At 41.2% G+C, this 23,903-nt stretch overlaps 1 protein-coding gene across 2 annotated transcripts in view; it reads left to right on the top strand.

Moving 5' to 3' along the window:
• The window catches only part of DOK5 (docking protein 5), a 152,841-nt gene that overhangs the window by 68,433 nt on the left and 60,505 nt on the right, over window positions 1–23,903 (top strand). For both annotated transcript variants that reach the window (XM_047069327.1, XM_047069326.1), the window contains one exon: window positions 3,068–3,175. In XM_047069327.1, coding sequence (XP_046925283.1) covers window positions 3,068–3,175 — 108 coding nt within the window. The remainder of the gene's footprint in view (window positions 1–3,067; window positions 3,176–23,903) is intronic.

Below are 23,903 nucleotides of genomic sequence, written 5' to 3'. Positions count from 1 at the left end.
TTATTTTTGAGACAGAGAGAGACAGAGCATGAATGGGGGAGGGTCAGAGAGAGGGAGACACAGAATCTGAAACAGGCTCCAGGCTCTGAGCTGTCAGCACAGAGCCTGACGCGGGACTTGAACTCATGGACCGTGAGATCATGACCTAAGCTGAAGTCGGCCGCTTAACCGACTGAGCCACCCAGGCGCCCCTTGTTTAGTTTTTAAAGAAACTGCCCAGCTGTGTTTCAAAGTTCCTGTATCATTCTACATTCTCACCAGGAAAGTATGAGACACCTAATTTCTCCATATCCTTTTCAGCATTTGGTTGGTGGTATTATCGTTTTTTTTAATTTCAGCCAATCTGAGAGATGTGTAGTGATATTTCACTGTGGTTTTAATTTACATTTACCTGATGACTAATGATATTGAACATTTTTTCATGTGCTTCTTCATCATCTGTGCTTCCTTAGTGGTGAAATGTATGTTTATAAACATTTTTTTTAACTTCTGTTTTGTAATTGGATTGTTTGATTCTTTACTATTGAATTTTAAGAGTTCTTTATATATCTAGATACTAATCCTTTGTCAGATATGCAGTTTGCAAATATTTCCTCCCATTCTGTAACTTGTCTTTTCATCCTCTTAACAGTTTTTCACAGAGCAAAAATTTTAAGTTTTGAGGAAGCACAAATTGGCAAGCTTTTCTTTTATGGATTGTGCTTTTGGTATGCAGTCTAAGAATTCTTTGTCCAGATGATGATCCCAAACACTTTTTTCCCCTAAAGTTTTATAGTTTTGTTTTATATTTAAGTCCATTTGAGTTTATTTTTGTTTAAGGTGATTGTTTTAGGTTAAGGTGTTTGTGTGTGTGTGTGTGTGTACTTTTTTTTTTATTCCTATGGATGTTCAATTATTCCAGTGCCATTTGTTTGAAAGTGTACCTTTCTCCACTAAATTGCTTTTCCACTTCTGTCTCCATGTTTTTACATCTCTTGATAAGTTCAGTAACTGTGCAAGATGAAAGCCAATAACTGATTGTAATTGCACTATTTTACTGATACCTCTGGATATTTAGGAAATAACAGTTCTCTTTCATTTAATTTGCAATATTAATTTTTATTAAACACAACAAAAACAAGCCAAAAAACCCCACTTTTATGCACTTTCTCATGTCATTGGAAATTCCTTCTGAAATTTGTTTCAAATAAAATACCTATGTTATCCTTATAGATAGATAACATACACATTATTGGTGGCACATAGTGTATTATATATATTATGTGTATTATTCATATTATGACATTTTAAATATAATGACTATGTTATCTTAAAGATGCATACCTCGATATTATATCTTATATAATATTAGGTACTCCATACTTATTATATGTAATAGAAGTACTATAATTAACCTTGCCTTTCGTTATTGTTGAGGAGTTAGTGGTTTCTATTTATTGTTATTATAAATAATAATGCTAGGATTATATTATACATTCAGCAGGCTGAGGCACACATCTTACCCTCTGTTCAGAGCAAAACTTCAAAGTGGAGTGGATTTCATTTTCTTTTTACCATACCAAACAAAATGATTAATGAATGTTTAGTTCACCCAGTGAGCAGAGAGAAATGGAATCTTCAGCATTGAGGATAAATAGTAGCAAACCTGAATTCTTCATCCATCTGCCAGTTACTAATAAAATAGTAGAAGGCATTTTCAATGGAGTGTGGTTTGAATGACCAAATGTTTTATGTGGACTTTTTTTCTTCTTACTAGCTCCAAGGTTCTTAAACTTCATAGTGCATAAAATTCATTTATGGGTTGACTATACAAAACCACCTAAATATGGTACATACTTAGAAGATGATTTAAGGATCAGGGAGATAACTGTGATTGAATAGTTACCCACCTGTCTGCACTTGAATGCAGAATTCCTCCTTCAGTGTTGGCCTGCATTTGGGCTCTTTCGTTAGGATAGATTCTTACTCTCTTCAGGTTCTTTATATCTGTTGTCAAATTGCCTTTAGAGGTCACCAGCAGAGTAGAAGAGTGCCACTGAGATCTCTTCCATCAGTGAATATTACGATGAATATGAATCCTTATTAATTTTTAGGTTAAAACATCTCATTTTATTTTGCTTTCGGAGAACGTTGTTGTTCGTATACTCATTAGCTCTTTGCACTTTCCTCTCTCTGGCATGACTAATATTTTGGTGTCTCGTTTAGTATATACTGGTTATTTTAATCAGGGAAGCTTTGGTTGCTAGAATCAGAACTCTATTCAGCCTCTGTCAATTAAGAGTGCTGTTGACGGTGGGGAAGATGATTTCTAAGAAAATCAAGGGAAGGGCTAGATCACAAAGTCAGCAGCAGAAAGATGACAGAGAACTAAAATGTCTCTTCTGCCTGGAGTAGAAATCACCTAGTTCTCTGGACCAGGTTCCACTGCCTACCTGTTAGGCACATGATCCAACATGGTCACCAACCTCAGTTTGTAACCTACGAGTATTGACCTCTTAACTCACACTGCTCTTCAGTCTGAGTAATCTTTGAGCCTCTGGGTTGGATTTTCTGAGGGAGAATCTGGTTGGTGTTAATCAGTCATTTATTAGTTACTCCAGTGTCTGGCCCACTCCTGACCATCAGTTGTGAGGATTGTCATATGACATATAAGGGCTTTCTGTTGGACTGTCAGTGAAACCTTCAGCATATATTGGGCCTATGAGTTCCATATTTAATTGCATTTGAAATGAGAGCATGTGCCATGAATACCTATGCTATTTGCGCTGATTTGAGATTTTTAATCTCTGGGACTTTTCCTGAAATGTTTCTACTGATGCTGTTATTGAAATGTTAAGAAATTTGCTTTCAAATACTCATTTTCATTTGATTCCAGTAAATGAATGACATAATACACCTGTTGTGGAAACAATTTCGGGTTTAAAATTTTTATTTTCCCAAAGTAGCATCACACTTACGGCTTATGAATACTTTACAGGTGAAAACATCAAAGAGAAAACATTTAAATGCAAATGTAAGTGATATCTGAGTCACTGATGCTGAACTCTGTCTTTGTATTTCCTTCCAGATATATCAGCGATGCTGGCTAGTATTCAAGAAAGCTTCAAGCAAAGGTCCAAAAAGACTGGAGAAATTTTCTGATGAACGTGCTGCATATTTTAGGTGTTACCATAAGGTAAAACTTGATTGTTGTAACTTTCTAGAAATCTGTTCAGAAGTAGGTAAACTTGAGTTCATTGAATCTGAAAACTTGTCGAGATTATTTAACAAAGGTGCAAATAAGGCTTTTCCCAAGGACAAAACATCTTTAGGTTACTATCTACTTGTTAATTGTTTAAAGTAATTGACTAACGTTGGGGCGCCTGGGTGGCGCAGTCGGTTAAGCGTCCGACTTCAGCCAGGTCACGATCTCGCGGTCCGTGAGTTCGAGCCCCGCGTCGGGCTTGGGCTGATGGCTCAGAGCCTGGAGCCTGTTTCCGGTTCTGTGACTCCCTCTCTCTCTGCCCCTCCCCCATTCGTGCTCTGTCTCTCTCTGTCCCAAAAATAAATAAACGTTGAAAAAAAAAATTTAAAGTAATTGACTAATGTAAAGTTACTCTTCTGGTTTCCTACTATTTGTTGTTGTTTTCCAATCTCTACTGTAGAATTTACCAAGTTCTTTTGTAAATGCTCGATTTGCATAGTAAACTCAACTCCCAATGTTGAAGCCCCTTTAGGGTAAAGACAAGGTCTCTGTGCTTTTAGCACATCTAGTGCCCTGATGCAGATTAGATCCTCATTCAGTGATGTGGAGGGAGGAGAGGAACCTGGAAAATGGGTTGGTGAAGGAAGAGGAAGTTCTACTCATTAGTTTTTTAAGCTTGATGACTAAATTTAGTTCAGACTTGCAGTTTATCTTTTGTTCGTTCTTACTTTTTTTAAGTTTATTTATTTATTTTGAGAGAGAGAGTGAGCAGGGGAAGGGCAGAGAGAGAGGGAGAGAATCCCAAGCAGGCTCCACACTGTCAGTGCAGAGCCCGATGCAGGACTCGAATTCACAAACTATGAGATCACGACCTGAGCCGAAACCAAGAGTTGGATGCTCAACCAACTGAGCCACCCGAGAACCCCCAGATCTGCAGTTTAAATAGTGGTAGTGAGGTCTCCTCACTAAAAATAGTAATTGTGTATTAAAATACATACTTCAGAAGCAGCAAGTGAAGGAAAATACAAGGCATACTTGGATTTATAAATTAGGCTTGTCTTTCCCTCCACAGTGCAATGTTCATCATGGCCCTTGTTAGTGGGCAGCTTCTGTATTTTCTCTTTTCATGAAAATATGTAAAAAAAAAAATGCATGGTTAACTTCTTTTTCCCCAAGGGGCTGGTTATTTCCATGTTAGGAAAATACTATTCTTGTCTACAGAGGAATTATGTTTATTGTTATGATAGAGCATTTTAATTGTAATAGTTTTCTATCTTGAGATTCTTTTCCTTTTTTGGTGAGCTTTTATCAGGAGTGAGTCTACTTGCCATTTAAAATTTTATGTGCAACCAGTAGATTCATTAGCACAGAAATTTGGTTAGGTGAAGGAGAGTGGATAATCTTCCCTTTTTAATGCAAATTCTCCACAGGTGATGACTTTACAAGATCTTATTAAGGGCCTATGTTGACACCTTGGTTTATCCAATAATGAAAAGCCATAGGGCAAGCTGTATTCCTTCTCAATTTAGAGAAATAAAGCATATGCTTTATAGGCACATCTGTACATACATAAGGAAAGAAAAAGCACACAGCAAGACTTTGGGATAAGTAGGGAAGGAGTCAACAGTAGCATTTTCCATGTGTTCCATTTCCTCACCATCTCATTACAGAGTTCCGTATTCCAAGGTCAACTTCATTCCCAGGCTACATTTTCTATAAGGGAGAACAGAAGGAAACCTCTTTATGAACCTGGAATTTCCCCCACCATTTATGTTCTATATGCCAGATATTTCCACTATTTCGGATAATGGTTTTTGTCCTTAGGCAAGAGTTGTTGAGTTGCAAATCTATTAGTTAGGAGCAGAGATCCTTGAAGCCATTGATAGCATACCTTTGAATGCTGGCAAATAATCTTGAGCCAATCTCACAATTTCTGGAACGCCAGAAGCTACTGGTGTCCAGACATTTTGGACCAGATGTATTAGGTCCCAGTTATTCCACATGTATCCATTGTCTACCTAAAAACAAGATGGCGAACAATGATACAGAAATGGATTGCTTCATTTTCACTTGAGAGGCCTTGCCTTAAAGGAAACTCAGAATGCCCAAGGCGGGGTTTGGTTTAGCTATAGGACAAAAGCAGAGTCTTTTCCATTTTTTCCCTTCCTTAACTGGCACTGATGTCTTCTCTCCACCTTTCAGATCATCAGACCCTGGTGACCAGATGCCCTACCATGGTTGACTGTTTTCTTTATCATTCTTCATTATAATTAACAAGATTTTCTAAAGGCCTCATCTCCTAGCTGGCCAGAAGTTGTGGTTATGCCTCAGCCTTCTCTTGAGAACCTCAGCCTGTCTGTAACTTTACAATCCAGCATCTGCCAGCGTATGGTAGAATATTTATGTTGCCCCAAAATTCATGTGTTGAAGCCTAGCCCCCAATGTGATGATGTTCGGAGATGGGGCCTTTGGGAGGTGGTTAGCTCATGAGGGTAGAGCCCTCATGATTTGAATTAGTGCTCTTATAAAAGTGACCCCAAGGAGTTGCCTCCTTCCTTCTTCCATGTGAGGACACAGCCATCCGTGAACCAGGAAGTGGGGTCTCGCCAGACACTGAATCTGCCGACGCCTCTCCATTGGGCTTCCCAGCCTCCAGAGCTGTGAGAAACAAGTTTCTGTTGTTCACAAGCCACTCCATCTGTAGGAATTTGTTACAGCAGCCCAGAAGGACTAAGACACCATCCGACTCTTGTCCTGTCTAGTTATTGTGTGTGACCGCTAATGTTGATCAGTCCTTTCTTGTTTTGGTAGAGTTCCAGATACAGCCAGAATACCTGATTCCTCACCATCCCCTATGCTTAATGTAGAAAAATAAAGAAATAGGCTATGCTTTGCTTACAGACCTTCCCATGCCTAAGAGAAGAAAGAGGACGAGTGAGGAATACTTTATAGGAACTCCCCAAATCCAGTTGGTCAGCAAGTGGTGTTGGCTCTGTGTTCAACATGCATAGACTCCAGACGTTCTCACAACCATGTTGCTACCACTGTGGTCTAAGCCGTGGGGCTCCCTAATGCCCGGCCCTCTAGAGTCTATTCAAAATATCACATCACGGTACTCCAGGCAAAACCCTCAGCCAAGTCTTCATTTTTGTTTTTGTTTAAAAAAAAAATTTTTAATGTTTGTTTATTTTTGAGGGAGGGAGAAAGAGATCATGGGTGGGGGAGGGGCAGGAAGAGAGAGAGACACAGAATCTGAAGCAGGCTCTGTACCATGAGTGCAAAGCCTGACGTGGGGCTCTAACTCGTGAACCATGAGATCATGACCTGAACCGAAGTTGGATGGTCAACCCACTGAGCCACCCAGGTGCCCCTCCAGGCAAGTCTAAACCGTCACAAGATTTGACGCCCTGCCCCCTATTTCGCTTCATCTGCTCAGTTCCCCCATCCCCCTCTGTTCTGCTACGGGCACCCTGGGCTCTTTGCTTTCCTGAGTGCATGCCACCCACTCCACCTTTGAACTTGTTCTTTCCTTTTCTTGGAATGCTCTCCCTGCAAGTATCCACATCGCTCATTTCCTTACATTGTTCAGGTCATTGCTCAAATTCTTCCCCTAAGGGAGGCTGTTCCTTGATCTCTTATTTAAAATAGAATCCTGGGGCACCTGGGTGGCTCAGTCGGTTAAGTGTCTAACTCTTGATCTCAGCTCAGGTTGTGATCTCACGGGGCGTGAGTTCAAGCCCCACATCGGGCTCCTCACTGATAGCGCGGAGCCTGCTTGGGATTTTGTCTCTCCCTCTCCCTCCCCTGCTCTCTCTTGCTCTGTCTCTCTCTCAAAATAAATAAATAAACTCTTTAAAAAAATAATAAAATGGAATCCTTTGACACACCGTACCCATCTCTCTTTATTTTTCTCTTCAGTACTTACCACTACATGTATATTTATTTGGTTATTTCTTACTGTCTTCTTTATACTGCCACCATAAATTAAGGTCCACAAGGGCAGGTTTTGTGTTTATTTGTTTGGTGGCTGGGGGGGAGGCATGGTTCACTATTAGTTATCATTGCCTAATACATAGTAGACTTTTTTTTTAAACTATTGGTTGAGAGGCAATGCACATTATAAAATTTATTTTTTCAACGTTTATTTATTTTTGGGACAGAGAGAGACAGAGCATGAACGGGGGAGGAGCAGAGAGAGAGGGAGACACAGAATCGGAAACAGGCTCCAGGCTCTGAGCCATCAGCCCAGAGCCTGACGCGGGGCTCGAACTCACGGACCGCGAGATTATGACCTGGCTGAAGTCGGACGCTTAACCGACTGCACCACCCAGGCGCCCCTATAAAATTTATTTTTAAGTTTATTTATTTTTGACGGAGACAGAGTGCGAGCATGAGCTGGAGAGGTACAGAGAGAGAGAGGGAGACACAGAGTCTGAAGCAGGGAAGGGGCAGAGAGAGAGAGAGGGAGACACAGAATCCGAAGCAGGGGAGGGGCAGAGAGAGAGGGAGACACAGAATCTGAAGCAGGTTCTAGGCTCCGAGCTGTCCGCACAGAGCCCGCCGCGGGGCTCGAACTCACGAACTGTGAGATACTGACCTGGGCCGAAGTCGGACGCTTAACCGACTGAGCCACCCAGGTGCCCCAGCAATGCACATTATAAACAGATGAGATAGAGTACCTACAGATGTCTTCGTATCATACTTTTATTTAGTTTACCAAAAGAAATCTGTGCCTGAGACACCTTGAAGCCAGGAAAGGGAATCTTGAGTTGGAGGATATGGAGTGGGTTAGTGACGGAGGCAGAAAAAGCCAGGGTTGGGAAGTTTTAGGAGGACAGACTCAAATGTAAAACCAAAGTGGCTGGAAAGATCCTCCCTAAATGTGAACCCAGTACGGGAAGACTGTGGACCAACTTGCCCTATTTTAGACTTCTACCTGCTGGCTTTGGAATTTAATACGCAAATCTTTGGGGACGGTGGTAAGCTACGTTCTCTTTCATCTGTAATAATCATTAACCAAAGTTCAAAGCATTAGAATGGAAGAATGATCTACGTTAAGCCTCCAAGACCTTGATGAGTTCCTGTAGCCGTTCATTCTCCTTACTCTCTCAGATCTGATACATTTAATATTAATCTCTTGGGGGCATATAAAAAGGCAGAATAACTCTGCGATACGCATTTTTTATCCAAATGCTGTGTAACGTATGGATCTTGATAATAAAATACTGAGGTTGTGAGGAGCGCACCGTGACCAGAGTTTAGAATTTACTGGAATATAAATAAAACAATTTCTGAAGGAAATGAGGAGCTGTCCATGATGCTATTTGGTCAGTACAGAGATGATGGAGCCACAGCCCTCCCGTAGGAAATCCGTAGCATCTACGAAAGCACAGTGCCTCTCTCGTTTCATTCTTAGAGACATTATTAAGGGGAAAAAAATGCCACTTTCTGCGTATCTGATCCTTACTAAAAGTCTTAAAATAGGAAATTGCATAATTTTAAAAGTCGGTGCCTTCCTCACTGAAAATGTAGCTAAAGATGATCTCATGAAAAAATTTGGAAAATAAATACATGAATAATGCGCATACAGGGCAATTCATTTTTCATTTCTTTTCCTCTTGCATGAAGTTCCCCTCTAGCACCACAGCTGTCAGAGAGGGCTGTGAAATTGATTAACTGTAATTGCAACAATATTAATACTCCAGTGACTTTAAATATAGTTCCCGACCTTCTTGTTAGAGGCAAGTTCACTGTTTTCATTCAGGAAATCAGAGCTGCTCACCCCAACCAGAAGGGGTTGAGCGTTGCTATGAATAGTTTTGCTTTTTCAAGATGAATAACAATTGGGAGGCAATCTAAGTGGAAGGAAGACCCATCTATTGTTTTTTTTTTTTTTTTTTTTTTTTTTAATTTTTTTTTCAACGTTTATTTATTTTTGGGACAGAGAGAGACAGAGCATGAACGGGAGAAGGGCAGAGAGAGAGGGAGACACAGAATCGGAAACAGGCTCCAGGCTCCGAGCCATCAGCCCAGAGCCTGACGCGGGGCTCGAACTCACGGACCGCGAGATCGTGACCTGGCTGAAGTCGGACGCTTAACCGACTGCGCCACCCAGGCGCCCCCCATCTATTGTTTTTGAGACCAAGGCAAACGTAGACTGGGGAGGATGCCAGCCCCACATTTGGGAAATTTGCTTTCTAATCCCGGCTCGGCCACTGTGTGTGTATGGTAGGTTGCTTAACGTCTGTGTAGAGGTGACCTCTGCTAAAAGATAAACTGGGGCATGTTGAATGTTGTAAGAGTTTGAGAAGAAATCAGTTCAGATTGTGTAGCACCAAACTGGAAGGGGCGGGAGACCCCCACTAATGGGAGTTGGGGACGGACTTCTGTAGTGCAAAGGGGGAAGCAGAGTAAGGCAGTTATTGATGGGCTGTAGCTTAAAGCCTAGTTGGCTGTGACTGGTTGTCCTTAGTGTTTGACTTCATTACCTTGAGGCATTTACGGGCTCAAGATTTGGTTTGCTTCTCTATTCTCTCAGGGCATTACAGCCACATCAGCCTAATGGCCTCCTTGTTTAATTAATTTAACACCTCCGAGGCAGGTCACATCATGGCTTCCTCACCATCACACGTTGCTAAGCCTGCAGGATTCAATTCACTTTGGGCCAGAAGACAGTTCCGACAGATTCTCTGACAGAGTGTTTCCCGGAACGTGTGCCGGTGACTCTGGCAGAGGAGACTTCCAGGAGGACCAGGGTTCTGTGGTCAAAGAAGTTGGGGAACTGCAACATTTCCATCCATTCTTGAGATTCATAATCCATGGTAGCTTATCACAAGACCTGAGGAGGCCAAAGGTTAGGACACCTGAGTAGCTTTGAGTCAGCATTTCCCAAACCAGGGAGCAACCTTTTTTTTTTTTTTTAAATCACGTGTTCCATGGAACAAATAAATATAATTCCAAAGAACACAGTTTTGGATATGCTGCTTATGTGTGTTACCTTGTTTATTAAAGGTCCGTTTAGCCTGTTATTCCAACAACAGTGAGCAACTGGGGGTGGCCATTCACACTTCACCAAAATCATAGGGTTAACTTAGGTATCAAAGGAGTAAGTGTTTATGAATGTGTCCGTAAAATGGGAGACCCTCTCAATGCAAAGGGTAATCACCATTATTTTTTTTTGCCAGTTATTTGTTCTGTCATTCTGTCCTTCCTTAGTGAGTAGGTCACTTTCTGTCTCCCAAACCCATTGCCAGACCTTGTTGTTGGTTTTTGTGAAAATAGGATTCTAGGCTCCTCACGGTAAGCTAGCATCCCCAAAAGTATTTCTCTGGAATTTCTGCCAGCTTATCCCTCGTGTGTGTGTGTATGCGTGTGTATCAGAACTTTTTCTGTACTAATGACTCATTCTTGTTTACCCAGCTTCTCGTTCTTCTAAAACGTTCTCTTGTGATGTAGCTGTCTATAATATACCTTTTCAAAATCTTAAAAATATATCATAGCCCCTTTTTTCAATACAGTGCTTTGGAGTCATTCCCTCTTTGTGCACGAAACCACCCACCAGACTCTGTTCTGGAAACTTCCTTCACTTATGCCAGTGAGAATATGCCTGTTGACATCTCCACAGGTTAAATTATAGCTTATTACTTGGATGCTTTTCCCGGTTGGTAAATGCTTCCATACCCACATTTCGTAGGCAGAAGTAGGATGGGTAGAAGGGGGTAACTGTAGTACCTGAACCACAGTTTACTTTTTCAAATACTCAAGGAGGTAAAAGTATGCACCAGTGTGCCAAAGGCTCCTGAAATGCGTTCACAATTGAATTAGCTATCTTTCCTACCCAGGGTTGGTTCTTTTCTGGAGTTCCGTGTCTCAGGGTAAGGCACTGATACCTATTCTGTTATTCAAGGCAGAAGCCAAAGGATTGTCCTGGAGTCACCCTCTTCCTTATCCCCTCTCCTGTCTCCTGCCCAGTCCGTCACCACATTTGCTCAGCTCCTTCCCCTACACAGATACCCTTCCTTCCCTGGTCCACGTGCCAGACGTGAATGATCCCTCTGGGTCTCTTCTGTGTCTTTACCTCCCTGTAATTCCTCCCGATGCACCCCAAGTTAGCCTGTCTTCTGGGCCCCTTCTGCCTGGATGCACTGGTCATGCTCCGAGCAGTGGGTGGATGCTGGTGGCAAAGTCTGTCTGGTTGCTGCGGACCCTTAATCACACGCCTTCTTCATCGGTGGTGGCCGATGGGTTTCAGCTGAACACAAGGCTACCCAAGGAAAAGACCCCTATGTAGTGAGGTGTGGCTGTATGACTAAATCCTGGCCAGAAGGGGTGTAACAGGGAAGAATGCCTTGGCCTTCATCTCCTTCTCTTTCCTGCTGATTAGAAAATGGACGTTGGCCATCTTGGCCCACGATACGGAAAAGCCCATGGGTTGAGGATGCGAAGCAGCAGGACACGTCCCATAAAAGTGTGGAGGGAGATGTCTGGGTCTGGTCTGTGCTCCCCGACACCATATGTCCTAGTCTGGTTCAGGCAACAGGGACAAAATGTCATAGACAGGTGGCTCATTCAATAGGAATTCACTTCTCACGGTTCTGGAGGTTGTAAGTCCAAGATCCGGAGCCAGCACGGCCAGATTCTGGTGAAGACCCTCGTCCAGGTTTTAGACTGTTGACTTCTTGGTGTGCCTGCATGTGGCGAAGGGGTGAGGGAGCTCTCTGGAGTCTCTTTTATAAGACCAATGATTCCGTTCACGAGGCCTCCACCTCCATGACAGACGCACTTCCAATGTCATCAGATTGGGCATTGGGTTCCAACATACGAATTTTGTTGTTGTTTTTAATTTTTTTTTAATATTTATTTAGTTTTGAGAGAGAGAGAGGGAGAGTGGAGGAGGGGCAGAGAGCCAGGGAGACACAGAATCTGAAGCAGGCTCCAGGCTCTGAGTGTCAGCACAGAGACCAACATGGGGCTCGAACTCACGAACCACGAGATTATGACCTGAGCCGAAGTCAGACGCTTAACCGACTGAGCCACCCAGGCACCCCATCAACATACGAATTTTGGAAGGACACAAATATTCAGCCTACTGCACCACAGGTCAGCCCTAGACTCTATTTCTCTCATGTGAGAGGAATAACTTTTATCGTGTTCACACCTCATGATCTTGGATTTTCTCTCACGTGCAGCAGAGAGCTGAAAGAGTTTACCCTAAGTGATAGGGACAATTGAATATATGTTCCTCATTTTCCAGCGCACTCTAGGTAGGGAACTCTGTTACAACCAAGAGTATCTTGCTGTGATCACTTGCTATGTTGGACTGTGATTTCCTTGTAGGTGGGAACTGCACTTTCTTCAGCTTTCTGTGTCCTCGGGGCCCAGCATAATGTCTGGCACAGTGGGTGCTTTGGATCCCAAGGACGCTTAGGGTGCCTAGGAAATGATTTGTGGCCTACTTATACGTAACGGTACTGCATAGTGGAAGCATTAGGAGACCCTTTGGTATATTGAGAATAAAAGGAGCTGTGTGAATCATGCCACATTCTTACTCACTGGAATTTACTGCATGGTTTTGTCTTCTGGAGGAGACTGCCTAATCATAAAGACAGCCCTGACACAGTTGTACAGATATTTAACGTTTTAAAAAGCCGCACAAAATATACACAAGGTTCAAACAATCAAATGATATCGAAGGGCTTATGATGAAAATTAACTTTTGCTGACTTCACCTCTCGCCTCCTATTGTGGGCTGAATTGTGTCTCCCAAAAAAAGGTATGTTCAAGTCCTAACCCTCGGTACCTGTGAGTGTGGCCTCGGGAAGTAGGGTCTTTGTAGACGGAATCAATTTAGGATGAGGGTACCGGGTTTGGGTGGACCCCGATTCAGTGGCTGGTGTTCTGGGAAGAAAAGACACAACACCCAGCAGAAAGCTGGGCGAGGACTGGGGCAGAGACTGGAAATGCTACAGACACAGGGCTGAATGAAGGGACGCCGGAGATTGCAGGTCCCTGCCAGAAGCTAGGGGAGAGGCCTGGAACAGATTCGCCCTCAGTCCTCAATAGGAAGCAGCTCGACTGACACGCTGAGTTTGGACTTAGGCCTGTAGAGAGAAGACATTATTGTTGCTCAAGGCACCCAGTTTCTTTTTTTCTTTTTTTTTTCAATATATGAAGTTTATTGTCAAATTGGTTTCCATACAACACCCAGTGCTCATCCCAAAAGGTGCCCTCCTCAATACTCCTCACCCACCCTCCCCACCCTCCCACCCCCCATCAACCCTCAGTTTGTTCTCAGTTTTTAACAGTCTCTTATGCTTTGGCTCTCTCCCACTCTAACCTCTTTTTTTTTTTTCCTTCCCCTCCCCCATGGGTTTCTGTTAAGTTTCTTAGGATCCACATAAGAGTGAAAACATATGGTATCTGTCTTTCTCTGTATGGCTTATTTCACTTAGCATCACACTCTCCAGTTCCATCCACATTGCTGCAAAAGGCCAGATTTCATTCTTTCTCATTGCCAAGTAGTATTCCATTGTGTATAGAAACCACAATTTCTTTATCCATTCGTCAGTTGGTGGACATGTAGGCTCTTTCCATAATTTGGCTATTGCTGCTATAAACATTGGGGTACAAGTGCCCCTATGCATCAGCACTCCTGTATCCCTTGGGTAAATTCCTAGCAGTGCTATTGCTGGGTCATAGGGTAGGTCTATTTTTAATTTTCTGAGGAACCTCCACACTGTTTTCCAGAGTGGCTGCACCAATTTGCATTCCCACCAACAGTGCAAGAGGGTTCCCGCTTCTCCACATCCTCTCCAGCATCTATGGTCTCCTGATTTGTTCATTTGGCCACTCTGACTGGCGTGAGGTGATATCTGAGTGTGGTTTTGATTTGTATTTCCCTGATAAGCAGCGACGTTGAGCATCTTTTCATAAGGCACCCAGTTTCTGATACTTTGTTAGTGCCGCCCTAGGAAAGTAACACACCTCCCCAGACCTACCTCCATAACTTGCTTCCATTTTCCATTTAGTTGTTTCTGTAACTCTAAATTATATGTTTATACCTGTCTTATCAACCTCCAACGTGATGAACAGATTCCCCATTTTAGGAAGTTACCGACATGGCTCACTGTGATACAGTCTCTCACCAACTCTTTCCTTTTCCTTATGAATTCTGATGACTACATTATTTTAAAGGCCTGTTCTACCGATTGTAAGTAACATTCAATAACTACTGAAATGTCTCTGCCTTGCCCCATTAATGTTAGAAGGGATTTCTTAGCACACAGCGTCCAAGATGAAGGCACTGTTGCCTCTCTATCCTTGTCTCTGCTGCAACTTGTGGGATTTTCTTTGCTTTCATATCGTCCAGTTCCAGATTACTCTTGCACTACAGAAATATGAGCCCACTGTTGTTAGGTATTCCACGCTTTCAAGAGAAACGGGAAATGCAGGTTTTTTGGTTTGTTTTGTGTGTGTGTGTGAGAACTTCTAATGTTTAAGTGTATTTGTAAAATGCAATACAGATCAAATCAAACATTTCTCTGGGTTGCCCTGGCTTGTAGGCTCCCACCGCAACTTTTTGTAATGTCTGAGTTACCTCTTTTTTTTTTTTAATTTTCTTTAACGTTTATTTATTATTGAGAGACAGAGAGAGACAGAGCATGAGCAGGGGAGGGGCCGGGAGACGGGGAGACACAGAATCCGAAGCAGGCTCCAGGCCCTGAGCTGTCAGCACAGAGCCCCATGCGGGGTTCAGACTCACAAACCGCGAGATCATGACCTGAGCCAAAGTCGGACGGTCAACCGACCGAGCCACCCAGGTGCCCCCTCCCTGAGTTACCTCTTGAACAACAGTAGAAAGAGAAAGTGATGATCTTGCACGAATCCACAGTGACACCGTACTTAGTAGGTCTGTTATTTTTGCATGTATACACAACAAATAAAACTGTTATAATACTTTATTTGTAATGAAACGAACATCTTTTTTTTTTTTTAAAGTTTATTTATGTATTTTGAGAGAGACCAGGGGAGAGGGCAGAGAGAGGGGGAGACAGAGAATCCTAAACACACGGGCCTTACACTCATGAACCATGAGATCATGACCTGAGCTGAGATCAAGACTTGGATCCTTCACCAGCGGACTTACCCAGGGGCCCCTAACATCTTGTTTTCTTTCAGTTATTTATTTTAGCTTATGTACATACATGTGTCGTGACTGAAAAAATGTCACCAACGCTTCACCTGCAGTGAGATTTTCATCCGAGCCACACATACTCATCCTGAAATATCATTTTCATCAAAAGCACTCACTGAAATTGTCAAAGGTGGATTTATTCCGTGTGCCTGTTCTGCACCACGCCTGACCCGAGACGGAAGGTGGTATCAGTCTGTATTGTAACACCTACCGTACGTAGCATTGGGTCATGTGCCATCTGTGAGATGTAAGTATAAGCTGGTTTCAAAACTATGCCTCTAAGGGTAATTTTTTTTCTGAGGCTCCCCATCACCCTTCGAACTGTATCAAAACTCACGGCCGTTACCACAAACTAAGGCCTCGAGTGATTCTGCTCTAGCACACATCTCAGACCACCCCGTGCCACTTGCCACCTTGCTACACTGGCCTCCTTTCACCTTGTTCACCTACCTCAGGACCTTTGCACCTGCCGTTCCTTTGGTCTGCCCAGCCTTGCCCCGTGGTTTCTTCTCTTACTTTAGATGTTAACGCATTGCCTCAAAAAGGCCTAACGTGAACCCTCCGTGCAAGTCTGAATGACATTTCTTATTAAATTCCTAACACTTGCCACTGTTGAAAGTTACGTTACACATTTATTTCTTCGTTGGTTTACTGCTAGTTAACAATAAACCCAGGAGGCCAGCGATCCTGTATTGTGTGTTCGACTCTGTGCCCTCAGCATCTTTATCAACATAAGGAATACAATACACACTCATTAAATGTTGGTTGAATTTGTGGTGGCAGGGAGAATAGTACACCATGGATTTGGGGACAGAAAGGCCATCTACTACATTTCAATTCTACAAAGTGGGATTAATGTTAATAAGACTGGCCTCACAAGGTTGTGTGAAGACATAAAAAAATAATGTAAGGCAGGCCCTTTATACTTTGCTCGACCCTCTCTAAACCCTTTGGGATAAATTATAAATAAAAAATAGGTGTGCTTTTGGACAATACCATTTAAGCTAGAGGTTTTCCTTTGGTATTTATAGTGTTGATATTTACTGAGGGTGTACTTTGTCCCAATAGGCATTGAACATACTCAGAGATGTTAGTTCAATTCTACAGGAGTTTCATGAGACAGATACTTTTATTATTCCTATTTTACAGATGAAGGAACGCAGGATGAGTGAAGTTGAGGAACATGACCAAGATTATGCAGTTGGGAGGTGACAGAATTAGAGCTAGAGCCTAGGCAGTCTGGCTCTGACACCCACATTCTTAATAACCATGCTTCACTGCCTCCCTGACATAGACTCTTTACTTCATATGTTGCCTTATTTAGATGGCCCAGCATTTAAGTAGATAAAAGAAAGAGCTGTTTTCAGTGAAGCCAGAGTGGAGGCTGGCGTGGGGAAGAGAGATCCAGACAGTCATTCTTTTTTTTTTTTTGTTTTATTTTTAATTTATTTCGAGAGAGAGAGAGAGCGTACAAGCGGGAAGGGGCAGAGAGAGAGGGAGCCAGAATCCCAAGCAGGCTCCACACTGTCCGCCCAGAGCCCGACGTGGGGCTCGATCCCACAAACTGCGATCACGACCTGAGCCGAAATCAAGAGTCAGATGCTTAACCAACTGAGGCATCCCCAGACATTCATTTTTACCCCCCTCTTCCTCACATTCCCAGAGACTTATAGAGATGTTCCTTGGAGCACATTTGAAAACTCTTTGTTTACATTTTTCAAAGTTACACTTTATTTGGAGGTAATTATAGACTTCTATGCCTTTGTAAGAAATAACACAGAGAAAAATGTGTCCCCTTTATCCAGTTGTCCCTGGTGGTAACATTTTGCAAATCTGTAATACACTATCCCAGCCAGGATACTGAAATTAATACAATGCACTGCTTTCACTCATATTTGCCCGGTTTTACTTGTACTCATGTGTGTGTGCGTGTGTTTATTTCTATGCAATTTGATCACCTGTGGGTTTCTGTACCCACCCACCTTAGTTAAGATACAGAACGATTCCATCACCAAAGGGTCCCTTGTGTTTCCTTTTATAATTACATCTTCCAGTCCCATAATGTGTTTTTTATAATGTTTTCTTTTTAAAAAATTTTTTTAATGTTTTATTTGTCTTTGAGAGAGAGAGACAGAGTACGAGTGGGGGAGGGGCAGAGAGAGTGGGAGACACAGAATCCGAAGCAGGCTCCAGGCTCCGAGCTGTGGGCACAGAGCCCGTCACGGGGCTCAAACTCACAGACCGCGAGATCATGACCTGAGCTGAAGTCGAACGCTTAACCCACTGAGCCACCCAGGCGCCCCTATAATGTTTTCTTTTCAAGAATCCTGCAAAATATGACCTTTTGAGATGGGCTTTCTTCACTCACCATCATTTCCTTGAGATTGATCCAAGTTGTATTAGTAGCCCCTTCCTTTTTATCGCTAAGCAATATTCCTTCGGAAGGATTACCACTGGTTGTTTGCACTCGCCCACTGAAGAGCATCTAGGTTCTTTCTCGTTTGTGGTTATTACAAATAAAGGTTTCATTTCTGTAGGCTAAATTCCCAAGAGTGCCACCGCTAGATCATATGGGGTTGCGTCTTTAGTTGTGTAAGAAACTTCCAAACTGGGTTACAGAACGGCTGTGCGATTTCACATTCTCCCCAGCGGCGTGTGAGTGTCCCAGTGACTCTCCACCTTCATCAGCATTTGGTGTTGTCACTATTTTTATATTTTTCTTTCTGATAGTGGTATCTCAGGAGGCTTTAATATGTGTTCTCTAATGGCTAATGATGTTGAACATATTTTTATACACTTAATTTGCCATCTGTGTTTTTTTCTGTGAAGTATCTCTTTACATGTTTTGCCAATGTTTAAGCTTTGAAAGTTTATATATATATTCTATATATTTAATATATATTAATATTATGTTACAATAACATATATAATAATATAACATGTTATCTTTTTATATATTTTAATTATAATTATATATTTATATATATATAATAAATATAATTATAATTATAATATAATATATATAATGTATAATAATAGAATTATATATAATAGAATTATATCATATTAATATATATTATATATTTAATATTTAATTTATATATATAAAATTATATGTGTGTGTGTGTGTGTGTGTGTATATATATATATATATATATATATATATATATAGCCTAGATATGTATGAGTTCTTTGTCATGTATGTGGTTGCAAATAATTTTGCTCATTCCACGGCTTATGTTTTCATCCTCTTAACAGGGTCTTTTGCAGAAAAAAGTTTTAATTTGGGTGATGTCCAGTATTTGAGTTTTTACTTTTATGGAATATGCTCTTGGTGCCAAGTGTAAGAACTCTTTGTTTAGCTTTGCATGTTGAACATTTGCTCTGTGTGTTTGTTTGTTTGTTTGTTTTGTCCCAAATATTTTACAGTTTTATGTTACATATTTAAGGCCATGATTCATTTTGAGTTTAGGTTTTATACGGTGTCAGAGGTAGATTGAGTTTCATTCTTTTTACCTATGGATGTTCAATCACTCCAGTACCATTTGTTGGGGGGAAAAAAGTTATTCTTTTTCCATTGAATTGCTTTTCACATTTGTCAAAAATCATTTGGACATATTAGCATGGGTCTGTTCCTGGGTTCTGTGTTCTTCGCCGTTAAGCCATGTATCTGTCTCTCTGCTAATATCACACTCTCTTGATTACTGTAGATGCGTAATAATCTTTCATGTTGGGTACAATGACTGATGTCACTTACTCTCTTTTCTAAGATTATTTTAGCTATTCTCTTGCCTTTTCATAAAATTTTAAATGGAGCTGGTCTATGTGTATGGAAAATCCATGCTAGGCTTTTGAGAAGAATTATGTTAAACCTATAGATCAAATTGTGGGAGAACTGACGTCTTTTCTATGTCAAGTCTTTCAATTCATGAACATGGTATGTCACTCCATTTATTTGAATCTTTTAGAGTTTCTTCTATCGGCATTTGTAATGTTCAGTCTTCATATCCTGTACATGTTTTGTTAAGTTTATACCTGATGATTTCATTCAATTTGCATTTTGATTTAAAGTCCCTTTGATTTAAATACTTAACTTATGTAAACCAGTCATTTTTAGGGGTGCCTGGGTGGCTCTGTCAGTTAAGTGTCTTACTCTTGATTTTGGCTCAGGTCAGGATCTCGCAGTTCCTGAAATCAAGCCCCGCATCAGGCTCTGTGCTAACAGTGCGGAGTCTGCTTGGGATTCTCTCTCTCTCTCCCCCTCTGTCTTTGCCCCTACCCCCCTCTCAAAATAAATAAATAAAGTTATATAAAAAAAAAAAGTAGTCATTTTTGGCCTATAATCCAGGCCCAAATCCTCGATTTTGGATTTTATAATCCTGTAAAACAATCATGTAGTTTAAATGACTTTTTTCTTATCCCACAGTTATTTGACTTATCATTTGAAATGATTAGTTGACCTTGTATTTTGGAAAGAGTCCCCAGTTTTTGAGGGTTTATGAAAATTTAATCTGCTTATGTTATCACCATCTATTGTTTGACTTAGTTAATATGGTTAAGAAACGCACATATACACATATCAACATAATAACAATACAAATAGAAAATTAGCTAAACAGTTCATTGACTATAAATGTTTTTTTCCCTTCCTGCGTATGCATTTTTACACGAATTTCTTAAAAGCGTGTATCTTTAGGACTTGATCTGTGTGATTTCACGTTTGTGCATAGGTGGAAACACTTGACTATAATTCAAGTGCACACAAAAGCTTTCTGTAAATGATGTCCAAAGAAAAAGGTGGGTTTTCTGAAGTTGGTGAAAAATTAGTCAATGTTTTTTGGATGTGGATGAAATCACAGAATGTTGTTGGCCAAATGAGTCACTGGTGAAGGAGATGTGTTGTCAAAGGATAGAGATCCACTTCCTTCGTTTACAAATTTTTGGCAAATTTCTCCCTCTGGTTTTTCTCTTCGTTTTTTTCTTTTCTTTTCTTTTCTTTTCTTTTCTTTTCTTTTCTTTTCTTTCCTCCTTTCCTTTCCTTTCTTTGTCTTTCTTTCTTTCTTTCTCTTTCTTTCTTTCTTTCTTTCTTTCTTTCTTTCTGAGAGAGAGCATGAGCAAGAGGGGAGAGAGAAAGAGAGAGAGAGAGAGAGAGAAAGAAAATCCCAACCAGTCTCCACCTGACATGCGGCTTCATCCCGTGACCCTGTGATCATGACCCGAGCCAAAATCAGGAGTCAGATGCTCAGTCAACTGACCCACCCAGAAGCCCCTCTTCATTGTTAAACTTTAAGTTATAAACATCACACATGTTCCTAGGAACAAATTTAAACAATTCTGAAGTGCATGGAATACGATAAAATAAAATAACCATATCTTGGACCCTAGTCCCAGACCTCAGAAAAAAAAATACTAATAGATTATGTACTTTTCAGACTCTTTTCTCTATGTGTACAAACAGAAACATATTCTCACGCGTGTCCAGATATTTTGAAATAAGCAAAAATGGAGTAATTCATTATATGCTCTACATATTGTATTTAAGGCGACTGTAAACACAGATTTCCCCAGGACACTCACTCTTAATGAGCCTCACATCCTTGCAGAAGTTTCAGCAGAACTTCTGTTCCCATTCAAAATGTTCTGGTTTATGAGGTAAAATTAAATGGTCACATGAATTACACTAGTCTCCTTTCCCTCACGTTTTGATTGTTATTCCAAGTCGGTAGTTAGTGGTTACACCTCATTAATTTAAAAGCTCTAGAGTATGCTTTAATGTTGATAGCGTTATTAGCGTCTAGTATATATTGAACTGATAATTGACCCTAACCTGTTTGAAAATACCCACATTGATGGACAAAAGAGCTTCCGATTGTTTTGCTAATACAGAACCCCATTACGGTGGAAAAACATCTGTGTCTGTTTTTATGAGCTCCTGCTCATCTTTTTGGAAGAGAGGTCTTAGAAGTGAGGTCTCAGATAACATCTTGCACCTTTAAAATGTTTGGGGCTCTTCTGCCAGCGGGTCTCCAGATGGATCACACAGAATCGTACACCACTGGCAGAGTGTGGGAGAAGCGCCTTTGTCTCCAAATTCCATTCTCTCTGTAGATTGCAGATGCTTACGTTTCGGGTGAAGTACCTTTTAGGCTGAGTGTGGCCGTTTATTTTTAAGGAAGCCCCAACAAATGGATCAGTTCAGTTATTTCGCATATACAAATAAAGATCCCTTCCTCGGGGCGACAGTCCAAATTTACAACTCAGACAGACGCTAGTCCAGTTTATTTTAAGTGACCAAGGGCATGTAGGTATTTTTGGAAAGAATGAAACCTTCTGTATGGGGACTGGGATATAACTGTCTAGACTGGTTCTTTCTTAGGAAATCTTTAAAAAAAAATTTTTTTTAAGTTTATTTATTTATGTTGAGAGGGAGAGACAGAGAGGAAGGGGCAGAGAGAGGGAGAGAGAAACAGAACCCCAAGCAGGCTCCGCACTGTCAGCTCAGAGCCTGACGCTGGGCTCGAACTCATGAACCGTGAGATCATGACTTGAGCTGAAATCAAGAGGACGCTTGACCAACTGAGCCACCCAGGCACCCTTTGTAAGAGATCTTTTAGGAAACGTTTGTTAAACAGCCCTGTTCAAGGTCCTGGGGGAAGTGAGCAGAGATGTTTCGGGTGGTGACTTTTGATTAGAACCGAACATGTCCCTTCTTTTTTGCCGGCCCTGGCATTGTAACTTCAAACCATTGGTGCCTTTTTAGGAAAGACCATATAAAAAAAGGTAAAAGGTTTGCAACACGTCATGAGAAATATTTTGGAAATGTTTAACAGGAAGTGTTCACTAGGGTATTTTCGAGTACTCTGAAAATTTGCAACAGATAACAGTAATGTAATAAGCACAACAATAATAATAGTTCTTTTATTAATACTTGAGACAACATTGTGGATCCAGAAATGGATCGTGTTCACGTTGCTTTTATTTTTGAAGGCAATCCACAGAAGTTAAAGGGGCTTTTACCTCTTCATTTTCAGGAAGATAATGGCCTTGATTTTTTTTTTTTTTTTTGAGAATGAAGCAATTTGAAGCTTCTGCAGAGTTTTGCCATTTGCATATACAAAGTGAACCGCTGACTTAATTCATTCAGTCCCACAAGGGGAAAAATAATCAGGATACAGCCTACCAAAGCAAGGTGGAAAATTGCCTTTTAGGTAGTGGTCTTGTTTTTACTCCGTAAACAGAAATAAATCATCATCTGTAAATTACCTTCAGCAAAGAAGGAGAAAAATGGGAAATCGAATCCTTGTTTTCCTAAATGGCTTTTGACTTTGTAGCACGCCAGAAATATACTTAATATTCCCACATAATGCTAATTGCGTAATTTTGACAGGAATGTACCAGTTCCTTAAGGGAATGTATGTGCTTTAAAAAACCCGGTTGTATTAATCGTCCTTTGGGACACCAGAAGATATTTCAACAGTTTCTCCATCTAGTACAAAATAATCCGTTTGGAAAATTGAATTGTGCAATTTGTAATTGTTTTCTAAGTTGTTAATGCAAAACTGTATCAGTAGCAAATTAAACTTTTAAAGTGTGCCCACTTTGTTAATTGCTGGCTGCAAAACATTTATTTCAATGAATACTATCGTTTATGATGAATAGCACGTCTGGGGCATGGCTTTAAATGGCGAAGTTAATTTGGTGGTCTTTTTTATGGGAAATTCCTCATTGGATGGCCTACTTGAAGATTTACCAGAAATTTAGAAGTGTTGACTACTTCCTTGCTTTGATGGAGTCCTAGTACTTTGTGTTTTTGGTGTTCAGAAAACTAGAAATCAGGACCTGCATAGTGGCCAAGAAGCCCTCAAATCTCTCCTTGTCTTCTCATCACTCCTGTTCTGAAGTTGTGGTCACTTACTGCCAGGTTTGTCTGTTGGGCTCCCCAGACCTCGTCTTCACGCTCACTCTTCCCGCGGTTAAGGCCACTGTGTATGGGCAAGCCAGCTACACACAGCTCACCTCCACGAGGTGCCATTCTCATCGGTTCCACGTGAATGGCTCTCTGCCTCTACTTAAATGGGGAAGAGACAGACACGAGAGAAAATATACAGGTGAAATACAGAGTATGTTGGTGTGACTGATAAATGCCAAGGAAGAAACCAAAGCCGGGAAAAGGAATAGGAAATGTGGAATAAGAGTCTGCAACTCCAAAAGAGAAATCAGAAACGGTGTTATTAAGAAGATGCTATGGAAGTAGCTGGAGATACGGGGCAGGAGTGAGCCATGGAGGAGTCTAAAGAAAAGCAATTGCCAAGTGTTCCTGCCTGAAGGGACTTGACGAGTCCATATAAATGAAATGGTCTTCAGTTGGGCTTTCAGGATAAGGACAACGATAAATCGTGTCCTGCCTCTATTTCGGCAGAGTTGTGTCCTTTCAGTCTGACGACCTTTGGCATCACAATAGACTGTTCTTGCCTTGAGATGTGTGGGAGCACTCTGAAAGCACCGAAGAACTATCCACTAGATGAG

Source organism: Lynx rufus, unplaced genomic scaffold (assembly GCF_022079265.1).
Source record: "Lynx rufus isolate CCGP_SWC_20201006 ecotype Redwood Valley unplaced genomic scaffold, mLynRuf1.p SCAF_8, whole genome shotgun sequence".
NCBI classification, from domain to species: Eukaryota; Metazoa; Chordata; class Mammalia; order Carnivora; family Felidae; genus Lynx; species Lynx rufus.
Note: the sequence above shows the minus strand (reverse complement) of the source record. Positions and strands in the feature narration are given on the sequence as shown.